The sequence below is a fragment of the Mesoplodon mirus genome, assembly GCF_964341445.2.
Source record: "Mesoplodon mirus genome assembly, chromosome: 19".
NCBI lineage: Eukaryota > Metazoa > Chordata > Mammalia > Artiodactyla > Ziphiidae > Mesoplodon > Mesoplodon mirus.
The window spans coordinates 59,527,442-59,545,732 of NC_138995.1; the positions used below are offsets into that span (position 1 = coordinate 59,527,442).

Consider the following 18,291-nt stretch of genomic DNA (forward strand, 5'->3'; position numbering starts at 1 on the left):
CAGTCCAGTGTTAGGACTCTGCACTTCCACTGCAGGGGGCATGGGTTCCATCCCTGGTTGGGGAACTAAGATACCACAAGCCACGTGATGTGGCCAAAAAATAAATAAATTTTAAAAATTATAAAATCTGGGATTGGGGAGAGGAGGCAGACCCACCTACAGCTCAAGAAGGGCTCAGGAGAGGTCAGCAGGGGTGCAAGCATCCCAAAGAGTGTGTGCTGCCTTTCCAGTCAGAAGTGGGGATTTTCCGAACTGTTCCTTCATCTTCTCCTTTGGCTTTAGAGATGATCTTTTGGAAAAAATAAAACCCCGTAAACTTTTATATCTTTAATTACATGAATATCCACTTAACTGCTCTGTACCTCTGTTTCCTCATCTGTGAGAGGAGACAATGATACTTCAGAGGGTTGTTATAAGGATGAGATGGGTTGATCACATGCAAAAGGGCTCAGAACCCATTGTAAGAAAAACCTGTCGAGTTTTTACATTTCATGGATATTGATTCAGTCCTAAAAGTTTCTTTCTCCATCTCCCAAGCTCCTTCCTGAGTTCCAGACTCAGAGACCCAACTTCCTCCGAAATCCACGTTGAGATGTACCGTAGAAGAAGAGAAGGGAATTACTATTACTGGGTACCACTAATGCATCCATCCCTTCATTCATTAATTCATGCATTCATTCATTATTCTTTTTAGTTAACAAGGAGCAACGGCTCTGTACCAGGTAATAGGGATGCAGCAGGAAATAGAAGAGATGGGTTTCCTACCCTCATGGAAGACTGGCAGGGAAATAAATAGTGAAATAATAAATCCCAAGTCTAATGTGTGCACATACGAGAGAATTGCACATTGTACTGTGAGAGTGTTTAATGGGCAACCTGGCTAAGAATTGAGGCTGGGGGTGGGGTAGGGCTCAGGAAGGGAGATGTGGAGGAAGTGACACTGGAGGTGAGAGCGGTTGGGGCAGTCAGGGCCAAGTTGGAAGACTAGTGCCCCAGGTGGAGGGAGAAGCATGCATCAGAGCATGGACTCAGGGTGTAGAGGCCCCAGGGTAGCCTCCTGGTGTGTGGGAGGGACCCTGTGAAGTCCAGAGTAGCTGGAGGTAAGTGAGCAGTGCGGGGTCAGGGTCCCTGCCAGCTGGAAGGTTGGCAGATCACAGCCCTTGGTGAATGTCGGGTGCACCACCCGTGTTCACCCTTTCGACACCATGGGTCTTGGCCTTGTGAACACACTTTGGAACCTGTGTCATAGTTGTCTGTGTCCTGGGTTGGGATATGTGACAGGGATGGAGATAAGGGGATGATGTTGAGAGTGGAGATGGAGCTGGGCTTTGCGGAATAGGAAGCAGAGGATGAGGTTGGAGACAAAACAAGTGTTTGGGTTTAGGATGGGTAGAGGGTGGGAGAGGAGATGTGCATTAGGGTTAGAGATGGGAATGGAGTTGTGCTCAGGGTTTAGGACAGGGAGAATATTGGGGATGGCATGGGGCTGTGGATGGTGCTGGGATGGGACAGGAAACAGAGATGGGGATGAAATTGGGATTGCGGTTTGGGTGGGGATGGGAAGATGGCTGTGGGTGGAAGGGGATTGAGAATGGGGTAAAAGGCAAGGTTAGGGTGGGGGTGGAGACGTGGCTGTGTTTGAAGATGGAGACTAGGATGCAACAGAGTGATGCAGGCAGAGCCAGGCCTCCAGAACTCTATTCTTTCCCAGCGGGACAAGCCTCTTCCTGGGAGGAAGACCGCAAGTTTGTCCTGCGGGGCTGGTGTCTTGTCTTCAACATCCTGGCGACCCTGTTGCTGCTCAGCATGTTGGATGGGCGCATGGCCTACCTGCAGGGCTCCTACACTGGCTGCCTGGGCTTCTGGACCAACTGCGGGAAGCACAAGTGCGCCAGCCTGGGCCAAGTCACCGGTCAGTAGGAGCCTGGGCAGGCTTTGGGATGCTCTGGGGGCGGAGTGGTCTCTGGAGATGATCAGGAGAGAGAATCTCTGGGGGAATCTCTTTGGGTGTTCTTGGTTGGGGGGTGTAATCTTTAGAATTCTTGAGAGGGTCTCTGGAGATTCTCTGAAGGCCTTATGAGGGAGCTTCCTGGAGTTATATGTGGGCTTATGAGGATACAGGACGGTCATTGCTCATGGGAAGAAGAGCGTTACACTTGGCCGAAACCCAACCTGCCTCATGACTAGATGGCTAGACACCATCATTCTCTCTCTCACTCTTTTGAAAATATTGTGGCCTCTCCCGTTGCGGAGCACAGTGGCGATAGGGCTCTCAGCAGCTCCCGGGTACCACTTTTTTCCTGTAAGCAATGATGAAGACAAGAGAATAAGTTTTCTTCTGTGGCCCTCACACAAAGGTCTCAGAATTAGCTCCGATGGGATCAGATTAACTACCCTGGGAATTCTCACTCCTCACTGAATCATTTGCTGTGGTCAGGAGGACGTCATGCTGTGTTTGGCTGTGTCTGAATCACATGCTTTTCTTAAGAGTCAATGGAGGGAGTCATTTCTGTCAGAATCACAAGGACAGAGGGTGGGCAGAGAGTTTCTCTGAACAGTATCAAGGTGCTTTTGCCAGAAGAATGGGAATGGATGCTGGGTGGGCAGAAGCAACTGTGCACAACTTCCCCCTCTATTTACAGTACTTTCTTTGAGCATGATTCCTCTTGGGGGATATATTCCCAAGAGCAGAATAGCAGTGCTTCAAAAGGGCTGATGAGGGCTTCCCTGGTGGCGCAGTGCTTGAGAGTCTGCCTGCCAATGCAGGGGACACGGGTTCGTGCCCCGGTCCGGGAAGATCCCACATGCCGTGGAGCGGCTGGGCCCATGAGCTATGGCTGCTGAGCCTGCACGTCCGGAGCCTGTGCTCCGCAACGGGAGAGGCCACGACAGTGAGAGGTCTGCGTACCACAAAAGGGCTGATGAAATTTTGTAAGGCTTTGATATACACTCCCCATATGGAAGTCAGGATTCTCATGACAAGCAGCAGAAGCCAATTCAAGCTGGTTTAAACAGATAATAGATTTACACAGGATATCGTGGAGCTTATAGACTGTCTGTGAGGCCAGGGAACTGGGCTCCAGGGACTGAGTGATCAAGATTGTGCCGAAAGAGGCCTGAGGACTGGCTGACTGGTCACACACACTGGAGCTTGACATGTGGAGCCCAGTCTCTCCAGGCCTGGACTCCACTGGGGAACCTCTTTGCTGCCCCAGGACCCCGGAGGTAGTTGCAGCCACCCCGACTAGAATAGAGTTCACGGCCATTTCTCCTGGCTGCTGATTCCAAGTTTAGCGTGGCTCTATTTTATTGGTGGAACCTGGTCACATGCTGAGGTCCTAGCAGTGAGAGGCTGGTTTCCTTGCTGGGAAGTGTGGATACAAACATTGGGAAATTACCCAAACATAGGACTGGTGTTCAAAGGTGCTGGGAAGACAAAAAAGAATGGTGAATATTCATTACATTCCTCATTTGGTCTAAAATGTTAACTCTGTGTGGTTTTATTTGATTTTACTTTATTTTATTTTACTTTTTGGCTCCCCCATGCAGCTTTTGGGATCTTAGTTCCCCCACCAGGGATTGAACCCTGGGCCCTTGGCAGTGAAAGCGCAGAGTCCTAAGCACTGGACCGCCAGGGAATCCCTCTGTGTGGTTTAAAATTTTTTCCTTATTTTAAAATTTAAATGACTTTTATTTTATTTGAACAGGTAATATATTTACGTGGTTCAACATTTTTAAAAATGCAAACGTCTCCCTCTCATTTTTGTCCCCCATCCCTCCCAGTCCCCCTTCCTGGGGGTGACCGATGTCACTGAGCCATTTTTAAGCTCTTGTGTTCTGCTAGTCATATTCTCTGCATATATGAGAAAATGGCTATGGTTATATACACATAAGAATGTATATACATACACACATATGTAGGTATGTATTTATTTATATATCATTTAAAAACACACATGGCAGTATTACTGTTCTCTTTTAAAGGTAAATCACCATTTATTGAATGCTAAGAATATACAAAGCTTTGTGGTTGGCATAAAGAAATAACAAATAGGTTGTGAAGGTTTTAATTATTTTTTAGGTGCAGAAATTTAGGATTTTTATGTAGTCTAAATTCTCCACCTTTGCCTCTGTGACTTTACCAACTGCTCCTCAGCTTTGGGGAGTTCTTCTCCTTCTAGATTTTTGGTGAACATTCAATTATGGTTTTATGTGTGTGTGTGTGTGTGTGTGTGTTTGGGTTTGACTGTGATTTTGGTGGGTGGTATCCAGGCAGTACTGAATCCTGTGCTCCTGCCAGGAGCCTACAGAAGGGACCTGAATTAGTAAGTCTTTGGATCACAGGTGGTAGAAACTCTAACTTGAACTAGCTTGAGTGAAGGAATTTACAGACTCACCTAAGTGAAAAAGTATGGGGGTAGAAATGCTTTCAGATATGGCTGCATTCAGCGGTCCAAGTGACTGCATCAGCCATTACTGTCTGTCTGTTTCTTGGTTACTTACTTGAGTGGGCTTCATTCTCAAGGCTCCATGTAGTGGCAAGGCAGGATCCAGTTAGGAAAAAAAAAAATCATTCTAAGTGCTTCAGAGGGAAGTAAATATAGGGAATTGGTTTCATGGGTAATAGAAGAGCTGAGAAGCCGAGTAGGAATGGTGAGGCAAATCAGGGATTAGCAACTCAGGAAGGTGCTAGGCCCCTATGCCAGAAAGACAAAGGGAGGAAGTAGTATTACTGGAGCCTGGAAGTTGGAGCCATCTGGAAGGCATAGACTCACGCTGGGATTTGCTTAGAGGTGGCTACAATCACAGAAGAAATGCATCGATGGCTGAAGACACCGAGGCAGAGAGAGAAGAGGATAAATACCCCGGCTTGTCCTCTCCCCCTAGAGCCAGTCTTTTGCCAGTGCCTCCCATGAGCCAAACAGAGATAAGCCAGTGAGCAAAGGAGGCTGGGAAATGTAGTCCTTGTAATGCAGAACAGAGAAGGGTGGGGAATGAACCTGAAAGCAGACAGAAGAATGACCGGCATAACTGCTAACAACTCAGACCTCAGGTCCGGCAGGAAAAAAGAGTGCAGAAATTTCCTGCAAAAGTCCTGTGTGACTGGGTCACAAGGTGCCCCCAAACCAAGCATGGTGGCTAGAGCAATGCAACGTGCTGACTGGCTTATAACTGGGACTCCAAGTGAGGAACGGCAGGAAGGCGAAATGCATGGTGCGGAGGTAAGCTGCAAATGGCCCTCCCTTCTGACCAAACTACAGAGTGGGCTTGTCTCTGGGATGACAAGAGCCAGGGACTTGAGTGTCATCTCAACTCTCTTTCTCTCCTCCTCTTGTCTGCTTTTTCTTCGTAGTTTTACTCTCTCAGTTCTCCTGTCACCTAGGAGGCTGGGTCCAAGGCTCAGGCAGCTACAAGCTCATAATCCTCTTGATTAGAGAAGAAAGAGCTGGCCCCTGACAGCTTCAGTTAGAAAAAGTCCCTGGAAAGAGCTTGATTGGTTTGGCTTTGGTCATGTGCCCATGTTTGAGCCAATCACCACTGTCTGGGTCATGAGGCACTGTGATTGGCTCAGCCAGAGTCACATGACTACCTCTGTGGCCCCAGAGGGCAGGGTATGTCATGAAAAACTCTCAACCAGGATTATGTGATTGATCCTGAGAGCGCTACTGCTATTTTGTAATATGTGCAGTTTGCCAGAAACAAAGCAAATGGAGTCTTAGCTCATTTGGCTGAAATAGTCTTGCACTGCTCAAAAGTAGGCAAAGTAGGAAAGGGCTAAAAGGGAGAAGTGTAATTCTCAGAAGGAGCTGAAACTCCTGTCATACTGAAATGCAAATTGGATAAATATCAATTTTAAACCGAGTGTGATTACGTCTTTTAGGTACTTTGGTTTTAGAGTATTTGGAAATTTTCTTGTGTGTACATCTGTGTGTGTGCTCTGAGGGATGTCAGGAGGGTGATTTGGAGAATGTCTGGGAGGGGCTCTAGGGTGTGAATGGGGGTGACATTGGGATACCTGGGGAGGTCTGGGGGTGTGAGTGGGGTCATTAGGGAAACTTGGGGTAAGAGTGGGAGAGAAGTAGCGTGACTTTAGAGGTGATTAAAGTAACTAAGGGTGCTACTGGGAGTGCCTGGGATTGGTATGGAAGGTATTAATGTGATTTGCTGAGGGGCATCTTTTGGGAGTATGAATAACCTTAGGGGTGACCGTGGGGATGACTCTAGAAATAATAGAGATGATTCTGTGGGGTGAACTTGAGGATGTGAGTGGGGGTGACTCAAGGGTCATCTGTGGGGTTACCTTGGAGGTATCTGTGGAGTTGATCATGAGAGTGTCTAGGATTGACTTTGGGGTAAGAGAGGGTGATTTGGGACAACTTGGAGGGTGCAAGTGGGGATGACTTTTTAAAAAATTGAGATATAGTTGACTTATAGTATTATATAATTTCAGGTGTACAACATAGTGATTCACAATTTTTAAAGAAAGTGGGTTTTGAAAGACTTTGGGTTAACTTTATGGGTACATGGGGTTGACTTTGTGAGAGTGGGAGTCATTTTGGGGTTTCAAGGAGGTGACTGGCGAGGGCAGTGGGGGTGATTTTGAGGATGTCTGTAGCTAAAATTTGGGGGTGTGTGTTGGGGATGTTGCTCAGGGCTGTCAGTGGGGATGAGTTGGGAGGGTGACCTTGGAGAGTATCTGGGGGTGACTCTGGGGCATTCCCCCCTTTCCTTCCAGTTCTCATCCACATGAGCATGGGCTTCATGATCCTGGCCCTGATCCTGTGTCTAGTTCTCCTCGTGGCCATGGGCTTCTCCTTCCGACCAGTGTTCCGCCGCCTTAACAAGGCTGACCTCATCTTCAGTTCCCTCAGCTTTTGCATCGGTGAGTGCTTCCCTGGGGGAAGGGGTGCCCTCCCTACCTCAGCATCTCTCCCCGGGGCTCTCTTTCTGGCTTTGGGGAGGTGTGTCTCAGAGTTTCTGTCCTGCTGGGTCTCTGTCTTTGAATGCCTCTTGGGCTCTCTGTCCCACCCTCCCTGTGTGTTCCTCAGTTCTATAACCTTCTCAGTCGGGGTGAGTGTGCTGGGCCTCTCACTCTCTTCCTCGTTCCCACTCTTTCTTTCCGACCCCTCCTGGTATCTTTCTGTCTGTCTTGTGTGTGTGTTTGCGCGCGCCCTTGTCAGGGAGGGTGGGAGAGGATGTCTCTCTTTTCTCTTTCTGGGGGCCTCGGGGTCCCTGTCCAGCCTCGTGTCCATCTCTGGCCCCACCCCAGTGCAGGGCTCCTGGTTGTCCTCAGCCTGACGCTCTTTGTAGCCAACTGCGAGACGCTCCAACCGAGGCCACAGGTGTCCTACCTGGCGACCACCTACCTGTGCTGGGGCGCCGGCGCCTTGACGCTGTGGGCCGGTGAGGAAGGGGCGGGGTCTCGGCAGGGCAGGGGGCGGAACCCGGGGAGAATACCAGGCAGGGCTTCTGGCCAGATTGGGGCGGACCCCCGGGGAGGTCAGCCTCGAGGGACAGGGCGGGGCCTAGGGCGGGGCCTAGGGCGGGGTTCGGAGTCCACCAGCCCATCTGGCCCCCACCCCCAGGAACCCTGAGCTACTTAAACTACGTGGGCATGTGGGGCAAAAGCGGGCCCTCCAAGGAGCTGCGGGTGAGCCACCGCCGGTGCGTCTCGCACCAGAACACCCTGAAGTCCATGTCAAAACAGCAGCAGTCACACCCAGACTCCAGGAGCACCGAGGAAGAGCCCAGTTCACTTCCTCCCCCAAGAACGCCCGTCTAAGCCTCTCTAAGCAATTGCACCCCAGCTTCTCAGGACACTGACGCCTAACCGCCGCCAGGTGCCGGGCCCACCCATCTCATCTTGGCCACGCGCCCGAGATTAGACTTCCCTGGAGGTCCCACTCCCTAAGCACCCTCCAAGAACAGGTGACAAAGCCCCACCCCTCGAGCCAGGGCCCTCCCTTTGCGGCTCTGTCCCCGCCCCGAGTCCTCACCCTGCCCCCACCCCGGAAGTCCAACACCGCCCCCTCCAGTTCTGCACTCCGCCTGTGCTGTGTGGCCCCGCCCCCGAGCCTAGCTAGGCCCCGCCCCCAGGTGTCCAGCCCTCGCTGGCCGTGGCCCGAAGCCGCACTTCGTCATAGGAATTCCTACCCCTCCGAGGGCCAGCACCGCCCCAGGATGTCCAGTCTTGCCCCGGGCCGACACGACACTGCCCAGCATTTGATGTAGCCCCTCTCCTCGGCGGAACACACCCCTCCCCAGGGAGGCGTGGTTTGCAATTATACCCCCCGCCCCTTCCTGGCTTTCCTGCCACAATAAAACGTGGGCCCTATCTCTCAAGAGTCCGAGCCTCCGTTTCGTGCTCTCCCCCAGGGCAGAGTGGGGCTCAGAGTTCTTGCCTTGTCCTTTGGGGTCTGAGCCTTTCTCTGCCTCTTTGTCCACACCTGCCTCTGATCCTTCCTTTCCCCCCTGATCATAACTGCACATCTCCCGCCGAGAGAGACCGGGAGGGCTGGGGAGGCTCTAGTCTGGGCCGGATGGGTCCCAAGTTCCCAGGTGTCTAGCGTCTGGAAGGCCAAATGACACCAGGAATTGATGCATATTCGACTTTACTGGGGGTAAGGGACAGGGCGGGGGCATTCAGGGGTTGTCAGCCATGGTCTTCTTGATCCAATCCACATACAAAATCACTCTGGTGTAGACGGAGGGCTTATTGGGGGCACCACACGGGATGTGGCCCCATGACGTGATTCCCTGAAACATACCCTCGCAGATCAGCGGGCCCCCTGAGTCACCCTACAGCACAAGGGGGAGGGGGAGAGTGTGGGAGAGGTTAGCTGGGCCTGGGGGTCTCCAGCACTTGGACCTGGGTGCACAGATCCAGACAGCGACTCCCCATCTCTGGGAAAAGAGACAATTGTCTCCAGAGTCCACTCCCAGAAGAACATGAGTGGGGATTCCAACAGAGGGGACAGTGGCTGCCAATGGGGATGGGACCTCAGGGTCCAGTTTCTTCCCTGGGTTGGGGGGGGATGATCCAGGAGGAGGATGGTCCCTGCAGACAGATCAGTGGGGAGGACCCATCTATAGGACACTCCCACCCTCAGGGCTCATGTCAGATGTCACCTCTCCGGAGAAGCTTTCTCTGACTGGACAGTAAGCATGTGTTAGAGGAACAGGTGAACTATTATGTGCAGGATACCGGGAGGGGGATACAGGAAGGAAAGGGGGCAGAGAGCTACAGCTGGGAAGCTATGGAGACAGATGCCTGCCTAGCTCTGAACCCCAGTCCAGAATCTGAGTGCCCTCCCCCAGCACTTCAAGGCTCCGGGGGACAGGCTGGCTCACCACGCAGGTGTCCTTGCCGCCCTCCAGGTGTCCAGCACACAGCATGAACTCTGTCACCTTCTCGGGGTGGGCATTGGCACACACCTCATTGGACAGGACAGTAAGGTTCACACACTGGAGATCATCTGGGTAAATGACTACAGGCCAGGGAGAAACACGGCTGTGGCCAGACCCCAGCCCCTCCGCCCTCCTCCCCCAGACTCCGGAGTCCAGGTCCCCAGCCCCCTCCTCCCTTACACCCAGGTGCCTGGGCTCCAGGCTGCACGGTGTGGCCCTGGCATACACTTATCTGGTTCGATGCTGCCCCAGCCAGAGGCATAGCAGGTGCTCCCCAGTCGGGGTTCCTCGGTGGGCAGCTCCAGGACCTGCACATCCTCTGTGATCTGGACGGGCCTCTCCAGGCGGAGCAGCATGAGGTCATGGCTGTAGTCCTCCCCTGGGGAGAGGGTGTCGTTCTTCAGGAGGCTCAGGTCGAAATCGGGGTGTGGAAAGTCCTTACTGACATGGGCAAACTGGGCTGTGTCTTCGTCCTCAAACAGGTTGTGGCGACCCAGCCAGAGCTGGTAATTGCTGGTGAAGGAGACGATGGAGACGATGAGAATGAGAGAGGAGGTAGAAAGGGAGGGCACGAGGAAGGGTCCGAAATGAGAAAGAGAAACAGGAAGGGGGGAGAGAGGGGGAGAGAGGGAGAGAGAGACCGAGGGAAGATTCAGAGTCACAGAAAACAAAGAGACTGCGAGTAACTAGATGAAAGAATGTGACAATGTCACAGACAGAGACAGACTGAAATGGAGTCAAAGAAGAGCTTAGAACAGTAGAGAGGGTGGGAAGGATGGAGGGGAGGCAGGGAGATAGAGGGAGCGCATAGGAGACAGGAGGAGGAAGAGACAGAGACCGTGAAGAACAGACTAAAAAAAGAGGCAGGGAGGGACAAAACAGAACGAGGCAGGAGAGTGAGAAACGGACCAAGTGAGGAAGGGAGGAGGAAGGAAGAAGAGAGAATGAGAAATAGAAGCAGAGGAGGCAAAGGGGTGAGAGAGAGGGAGAGAAAGCCGAGGAGCACAGGAGGGGGCGGGGGCGGGGGCGGGGCGACCAGCTCAGCCGCAGCTGGGGCTGCGGGGCTGGTTCCCCAGCAGGCGGGTGGCCTGGCCCCCAGCCCAAGGTCGGCGTCCCCTTCCTGCCCCAGCTCCCTCTCTCCTCTTCTCCTTCCTCCTCCTTCCTCCTTCCCTCCGCTGCCCCCACCCAGCTCCAGCTGACACTAGACCTTCTCTGTGTCCCCCTGGAGTGGATGATTGGCCTGGAGCGAGGGGCTGCCCAGGGATGGATAATCTCTTCCACTTCTCTGGGGTGGAGGTGTGCTCAGTAGTGATGGGAGAGGGAGTGAGGCAGAGACCCAGAGAGAGACAGAGAGATGGAGGATGAGACATAGGTGACAGAGATGGCAGCAGACACTTGAGATGGACAGAGACAGGGAGAGACACAGAGAAATGGAGACAGAAGAGAGAGGGAGAGAGACACCAATCATAGTCACACAGGCAGACCCACAGCAGAGCCAGTTACTGAGACACACACAGACATAGGACAGAGGCAGACACAGAAAGAGAGACAACAGGAGAGACCCAAGAGACCCAGGCAACCACGGAGAGGGCTTCCCTGGGGTCATCCCGTCCCAGCCCTGCCCCTCTCCTTGTGACCCTGGACCACAACCTTCCCTCTCTGCCTCAGGTCCCCCAGCCTCCCCTGAGGTTATCCGAGGGGACAGTGCTGGCTGCTTAATCCTGGGTGTGCCCCCCTCTCCAGATCCCCTGCCCCTACGCACTCGCTCATGCAGTGAGCAGCTGTGAGCACCCACTGGGGGGCCACCAGGACACCTCCACACTGGAAGCTGCTGAAATGGTACAGAGCCACCTGCCAGGGCTGGGAATGCTTCTTACACTCATGGCCTCCTATGATCCGGGACTGGATAGGGGGCACAGCACCTGTGGATGGGGGTGCTGGGTCAGGTCTGGTGGAGTTAGCAATGGGGCTAAGAGACTGGGCTAGGAGAGGGAGCTGAGCTGTGTGATTGGAGGTTCGTGGGGGGAGAGGACCAGAGCTGGGGGTCTGAACATGGGCCAGGGGCGTTGGGAAGGGCCTGGAATTCTGGAGCCATCCCTGGGATTGTGGGTTGGTGGCTGGTCCTGGGTGTGGAGACTATGCTGAGTGCAGAGCTGACCCCCAGGATTAGGGTAGGGAACAGCAAGACAGCATCTGGAGCAGGCATTTGGTGAGGGGGTTGGGTGATTTGGGTTCTTGGACTGGGGGACAGGAGGCTATGGGTTCTGAGAGGGGAAACCAAGGATAGAGGCACCAAGAGACGAGGTCAGAGGCTGCAGGAGGAGGGATTTGGAGGATTAAGGGGCTCTCAGGCTGATGAAATGGTTAGGGCTTGGGATGAGCTTTTGGGCTTCTGGAAAGAATGCAGATCTGGGCATTAGGTTAGAGGGGCCAAGAAGAGCATCTGGGGAATTTGGGGGGTCCTGGATTGGGGCTGGGAGATATGGGGTTCCAGATCAAAGAATGGATGAAAGGATTAGGCTGGGAAAGGGGTCCTGTGATCTAGGAATGGCATTCTAACAAGAGCAAGGGCCCCGGGACCAGGTTGGGGTCAGACTGGGAGGGAACTCAGGAGAAGGGAGAGTGAAATAACAGTCATTCTGGGATCGAGTGATTCTCACGGGGTTGGGGTTCATGGTCTGAGGCTACTGGAGGGTTCTGGGGTTTTCTTGGGAGCAGCGCCAGGACAGGAATGGAGGAGGAGGCATCTCAGGGGCCAAACAGCTGTGGAAACACAGAGAGAACTCACTTGTTGTGGGGTTTCAGAATCAGATGTTGGGATACCTAGGGCAGGACAGCTGGGCTGGGAAGGTCCGTGTTGGGATCCTGGTGGGCGGGTTCCCAGAAAACCAGAGCTGCACAGGACAAATTCTGGGTGGTAAAGGGCTGGAGCTTGGGGAAGGATGGAAATTCTCCAAGGAAAGGAGCATGTGATTGTGGGTCCTGGATGTTTTTCCTGGGGGAAATGGCTGGGGCTGTGGGATGAGGGTTCTGGAGCAAAGAGGTGAGGAAGCGACATTTGCAGAACCCACCCCCCGATACCAGATGGGAGGCCTACCTAGTCACAGACCAGAAAGTCTGTTTTTGAAGAAGCATAGGTGTCTACTGAAATTTGGGGTCCTGGGGGATGGCGGGGGACCAGATGTCAGGACTGAAGGAGCTAGTGGGGAGCTGACAGCTGGATGGGGAAAATCACCAGGGTGTGGTAGGATTTGGGGCCTCAAGAGCCGGATCCCTGGGCCATAGAGAACTAGGGATAGGAAGGGGTGATTAGGGTCCCAGAATCTGATGGGTTTGGGGGGCTCCTTGGAAGAGAGAGACAGAGATGGCCCAGGATCTGCCCCTTTAGTAAAGTGGATGGGGGCAGGGATGTGAGTGGGGAAGAGGAGCAAAGTCTGATTATTCCCGAGGGAGTAATATTCCCGAGGGAGCAGGGACCTAGTGCAGAGCAAGGTGACACTGAGGAGGGGGTCAGGTTGGATTTTAGGGTGGGGCTGGGAGAGAGAAGAGAGAGCCTGGTGTCCTGGTCTGGGCTAGACTGGGTCGCAGGGGTGCAGGCTGCAGTGCCATGTGGGAGGGCAAGGAGTCATGGAGCGGGGCCGGGGGGCAGCAAGAGACTCGGGGCCCAGCCGCCCTCCCACATCTTCCCCACTATCTCACCAGTCCCTGCCAGGGACAGGGCAAGGCACAGAACCGGGAAGCACATGACGACACAGGTGTCCAGGGGCAGGCAGGCGGTGAGCTTGGAGCTGGGGAGCCTCCCTGAGGAGGCTTTTAAAGCCCTCACTCCCCCAGGGCCCCACCCCTGCCCTGCTGGCACCCAGATGCTGGCCAAGGCCCTGCCTCTGCTTCCTGGGGGCCGGACAACCCTCTCCCACACCCAGAGCTTGTGGAAGGGGCGGGAGAGGGAGCAGCTGTTGCTCTGCAGGCCCTCAGTCGCACTGGAAGCATTCCTGGGGCCTGAAGCCAGACAGGACAGGGCCTGGAGTTCCTGAGACCTTGCTCCTGGGGACCGAGCCAGTGAGGGGAGGTGGAGGTGGGGCAGGTGGGAGCAGAAACAGCAAAGGTGGACGAACCATTGACCTCCAACACGAAACCCCATATACCTTCACCCCAAGGAAGGCTATGGACCCCCAAGACCCAATATACCCTCAAATACCATCAGTGGGGCTCTGATTCCTTTCTCCCTGCACCACTTCTAGCCAAAGATACAAGCTTCTCAGCTTCTAGAACCCCCTGGAACGTAAGCCTTTGCTTTCAGAATGCCCTGCCTCTTGCACTCCTAGATTTGGGATCCAGGCCCCTACATCTACTCTTTCTTTCATAATAAAATCTTAGGTACCCCTCACCAAATCCTAGCATCCCCAGATGCAGGAATATGAAGTTTCAATGGTTCCCAGTGTAAATTTCCTAGCATTTCAACATCTAACGCCCCCCCCCAAACAATGTTGGGCCGCAATACCCACCTCCCCCTCGTTCCCCAAATCTGGATGCTCAAGGTCATGTCCTCCAAAGTCTCAAAGATTCTGGACTCCTGCCTTGCAGGGTCAAGAGATCGTCTCTGCAAATTCCAATCCACCCTCCCCTCCATAAACTATTTAGGTCTCAGGAGCCAGGTTCCTGTGCCTTGACGTTCAGTGACCTTGAAAAATCCCATGTTTGGGGCCAGGAACTAGATTCCTGCAGCCCCCGTGATAAACCCAATCCATTTCTAAGGTTTCCAACGCATTCTCTTGGCTCTTCAGTAAAATCAAAGCAGCTCATGGGGGCCCAACCTCTGCTGTAGGCCAGGAACCTGCCTAAGGAAAGGAGAGTTTTTGCCTTTTTGCCATGGCTACCAGGAAGCCTAGAACTAGATCTTGAAGAAAATGAAGTCATTCTTGAGCATCTAGTGTGTGCTGCGTTCTTTCACTGGGGTCCAGAAATACAGAGTATTTTCTCAGTGCCAGGCACGATTCAAATCAGTTCATATGAATCACCTCATGTAATCCTCACAGCAACCCTCTGAGGAAAGCCATACGAGATGGGGGAAACCCAGGCTGACTGAGGTTGGGCCTTTTGCTCAAGATGAAATAGCTGGTCCTAGATGCTGAATGAACGTCAGGGCAGTGGGTGAAAAGGAACAGTATACAGTGGCTGTGAGTTCCCCACCCAGTCTGTGGCCCCCATTTCCCTTCATCCCCAGAAGTAAGTTGCAGAAACTTCCACAGAGAAACTTGCATCAGTGTTTTCTGTTATTCTGGTATCCAACAGGTGACCTGGAGCACCAGCTCTGGTCTCAGATGGGCAAGTCCTTGGCTAACCTCTGGGTCTTGGATGGGGTCTTGGGGAATGGCCCAGTTCTGTTCCAGGTCAAGATGGGGCTGCTGGCCAGCCATGGGGGCTTCTGTGTAGTCAGGGACCCAGGTGGTGGGCCAGAATAGTCAGTTCTTCTTCATGGTTTCCTTGATCCACTCCAAGTCGCTGCAGACTTTGGTACAGACACTGGGCTTGGTGGTTGTGTCGCAGGGGACATCACCCCAGGACACAATGCCCTGCAGGACATCCCCACAGACCAGGGGTCCCCCGTAGTCACCCTGTAGGGAGAAGGGGAAGATTGAGTGGGAACCTTCTGGACCCAGTGCCCCCATCCCCATTCTAAACACCATTCAGAATCTCAGTCAAAACCCAATCCACCCCCACCCCAGGCCAACCCACCCCACCTCAACTCAATACAACCCAGTTTAATCCAAATCAATCCAACCCCACCTCAACCCAACACAGCTCAATACAGCCCACGTCCAATCCCACCTCCCCACAGCCACAACCCCAACCCAGCCTGACCCCCACATCTTCCCATTCAGAGTCTAACCTAACCCACGACCATCCTCATTCCAACACAACCCAGCTCCGATCGTCATGTCTCTTGCCTCCCAAACGAAATTTACCCCCATCCCCAGTTCAACCCTGACATATTTCCCATCTGAGATCAAACCAAACTCATACCTATCCTCAACGGCAGCCCAGGCCGTCCCAAACTGCACCGTCCTCCCCAGACACAAGCCCCCCCCCATTGCCTCTCTAACCCCAACTCCAACCTCACCCCCATTCTAACTGCCCCTCCTCCTCCATCCCCAAAAATGCTCCTTAGCATCTTCTATGGCCCAAAGCAAGCAAAGCCCTGCCCCATTCCAACACCCAGACCCGTTCCCCTCCCTTCCCCCTCCTTCCATGGCTCCCTGGCAGCTCTGACCTCACAGGAGTCCGTGCCTCCGCCCTCCACGCCCGCACGCAGCGATGTGTTCACCAGGCGCCCTGCATGGTCCTCGTTACAAGATGTGGCCCAGATAATGCTGATGTCGGCACAATGCAGCGTATCTGGGAGCCTCGCTGGGGAGGACGGTAGAGTCGGAGCAAATCCATAAAATTTCAGGCCCTTGTTCCCTCCGCCCAAGAGCCCTGGACAATACGGTCCTCGAGGCCTGACATCCAGTTGCATGTTCCCACGCACCTTGTGACACTGGGCTCCGTGTGGCCCCAGGCTTGTTGTCAGACACCAAGCCCCAGCCAGACACCACACAGGCCTCGCTGGGCTGGGGGCAGCGCGTGGGCAGCGGGACCCGGGGCACTTTGGTAGAGACGCGTGCGGGCCGGGTTAGACGCAGTAACAGGATATCGTGATGGTGGCTCTGCGCTTCGTAATGCGCATGTGGGACAGAGAGAAACAGCCCGCAGTTGCTCTGGGCCATCGCGCTGGCGCAGATTGTGCTCGCCTAAGCGCACTCTCACGGAGCTGTGCGGGCAAGTGGTTAGCCACAAGTGGAGTGAGGAGTGGACAGAAAGATCAAAGAGTGGGCAACTTCGGGGCCCCTGAGCCTCTGGGAATCTGGAGATCCCATCAGCCTTTCCGCAAGGCCCCGAAGCCAATCGTTTCAGCCTCTGCCTCTCAGAGACCAAGGTGCCAAAGTCATGCACACACCTGGAGCTCAATCCCCAGGCTCCAGCTCTTTTCCTCAGAATCCATGATTGTCAGATCCATAGACCCTCCCGCCACGCCCCCTCAGGACCCTAAGCCTTCATAGCGCGTTTGGCAATGGGCTGCAGAGAACACCCGGTGCGGGGAGACGAGGGAACCACCGCAGTTAAAGTGTCCATGCTCGAAGAGGGCCACCTGCCATGGCTGGGGGCGGGGCGCACACTCATCACCCCTCCTGGGCCACTGAGAGAGGAGCCAGAGGAAGATCCCCGAGGACAGAGTCCTCTCCCTTGCGCCCTGACCTCACTACACCTTTTCCATCTGTTGCCTTTCCCCAACTTCTTAAGATGTCCCTGCTGTTGATTTTTAAGCACCGCCTTCTCTCTAGCTTTTACAACTGCTGCTTGTTTTCTCCAGAACTGTCCCTCTGCCCTCAGCCCCCACTCGTTTGCTATAGGACTCCAGGAGAGAGAGGACAGGGAGAGGACCAGAGGGCAGGCAGTCCTCTGGGGTTGGCTGTAGAGACAAGGACAATGGATACAGGTCCAGACAGATGGTCACTTGGAACCAGCCATTCAAGGTCACCAAGCTGTCACAGACACCAAAAGGGTGTGGCCACTCAATCTGTGTGACACACATTCTTGGCCCCAGAGTCTGTACGTCTCAGCCAAATGCGGTATCTTACAAGGACACAGATGTAGCCACACAAGGTCATGGGCAAACATACAGGCACAACCAGTCTTCCAAACTTAGGAACTGATATGGACAGCACTGTCAGCTGAAATTCATTTGCATGTACATGGGTTGCCGCTTCAAGAATCACAGCACAGAACTTCATATGTGCATGTGAATAGGATACTTAAGGCATGAGCATGTGTGTGGATATGTGTGCACACACACACATTCACAGGCACAGGTTTGACATAGAAGCTCAGACCTAAATTTACAGTCTCCAGCGTGGATCTGCATATACTAGGTCACAGATTTGCACACTTGCACACGGGGGCTGAACAACAGGGTGAGGTCCTTAATAAGGGTACACAGGGAGAGACACCAATACACACTCAGGTCCCAAAAGACTTGTCACCAACATGGGTCTATAGTATCGTGGTTAAATCTGAAGTGATAGAGTAAAAAATCCTGGATCCAAACATATTATCTGTGAGACTGAGCAAACGGACTTTTCTGTGCCTCTATTTCCTCATCTGTATAATGGGATTGTTGTAAGAATTAAATGGGAAAGAGAGCAAGACAGAGAGAGAGAGAGTGAGAGAGTGTGTATATGATGCCTGGCATATTATAACTGCTTAAAAAATATTAGTTATTTTAAACAAAGGACAGATAGATTTATTTATGTAGACATATGTGTGGATGTTCAGGTTGTGGACACAAATTTAGCCAAAGTAAGCCAGACGTATGTGCAGACCCAGGTAAAGATCGTCAAGGTCAAAACTGTTATTCATTCCCAAGTCACTTTGTGGAGATTCAAAGTTATAAAACTGACCCAGAGGGCCAGAGCTCAGATGTGGACCCACTAGATCAGACCCAGGGAAACATGGGACACAAAGGTGGCATTCAAGGTCAAAGACACATTGCTCAAGACACAGGCAGCCAGGTCAGGACATATTTATCCATCTCTAGATCAGCCCCCAAGTCACTCACTTGGCGTTCAGGGTCACTAATTGAGTTTCACAGTTGGGGACCTGGTTCAGACATGTGGGCAGGATGTAGACACAAAGGATTTTGCACACACACACTCCCCTTGCCCACACTGCACCACGCACAAGGACATGCACAGAGATGCGTCAAGATCATAGGACCGTGACCCCCTACACCGGGCAATGTGGATATGTCCCCTCAAGGTCACAGCCAGGCACACAGACACCCAC

At 53.2% G+C, this 18,291-nt stretch overlaps 1 protein-coding gene across 1 annotated transcript; it reads right to left on the bottom strand.

The window, feature by feature from the left end:
- Positions 1-8,625: 8,625 nt before the first annotated feature.
- On the bottom strand, positions 8,626-13,153 carry KLK1 (kallikrein 1; the record flags this gene model as incomplete). Its single annotated transcript, XM_082607831.1, has 5 exons — positions 8,626-8,799; positions 9,352-9,488; positions 9,635-9,921; positions 11,171-11,330; positions 13,108-13,153. 5 exons carry the CDS (start codon positions 13,151-13,153, stop codon positions 8,644-8,646), a joined length of 786 nt encoding a protein of 261 aa, XP_082463957.1. The 3' UTR covers positions 8,626-8,643.
- Between the last annotated feature and the right edge of the window lie 5,138 nt (positions 13,154-18,291).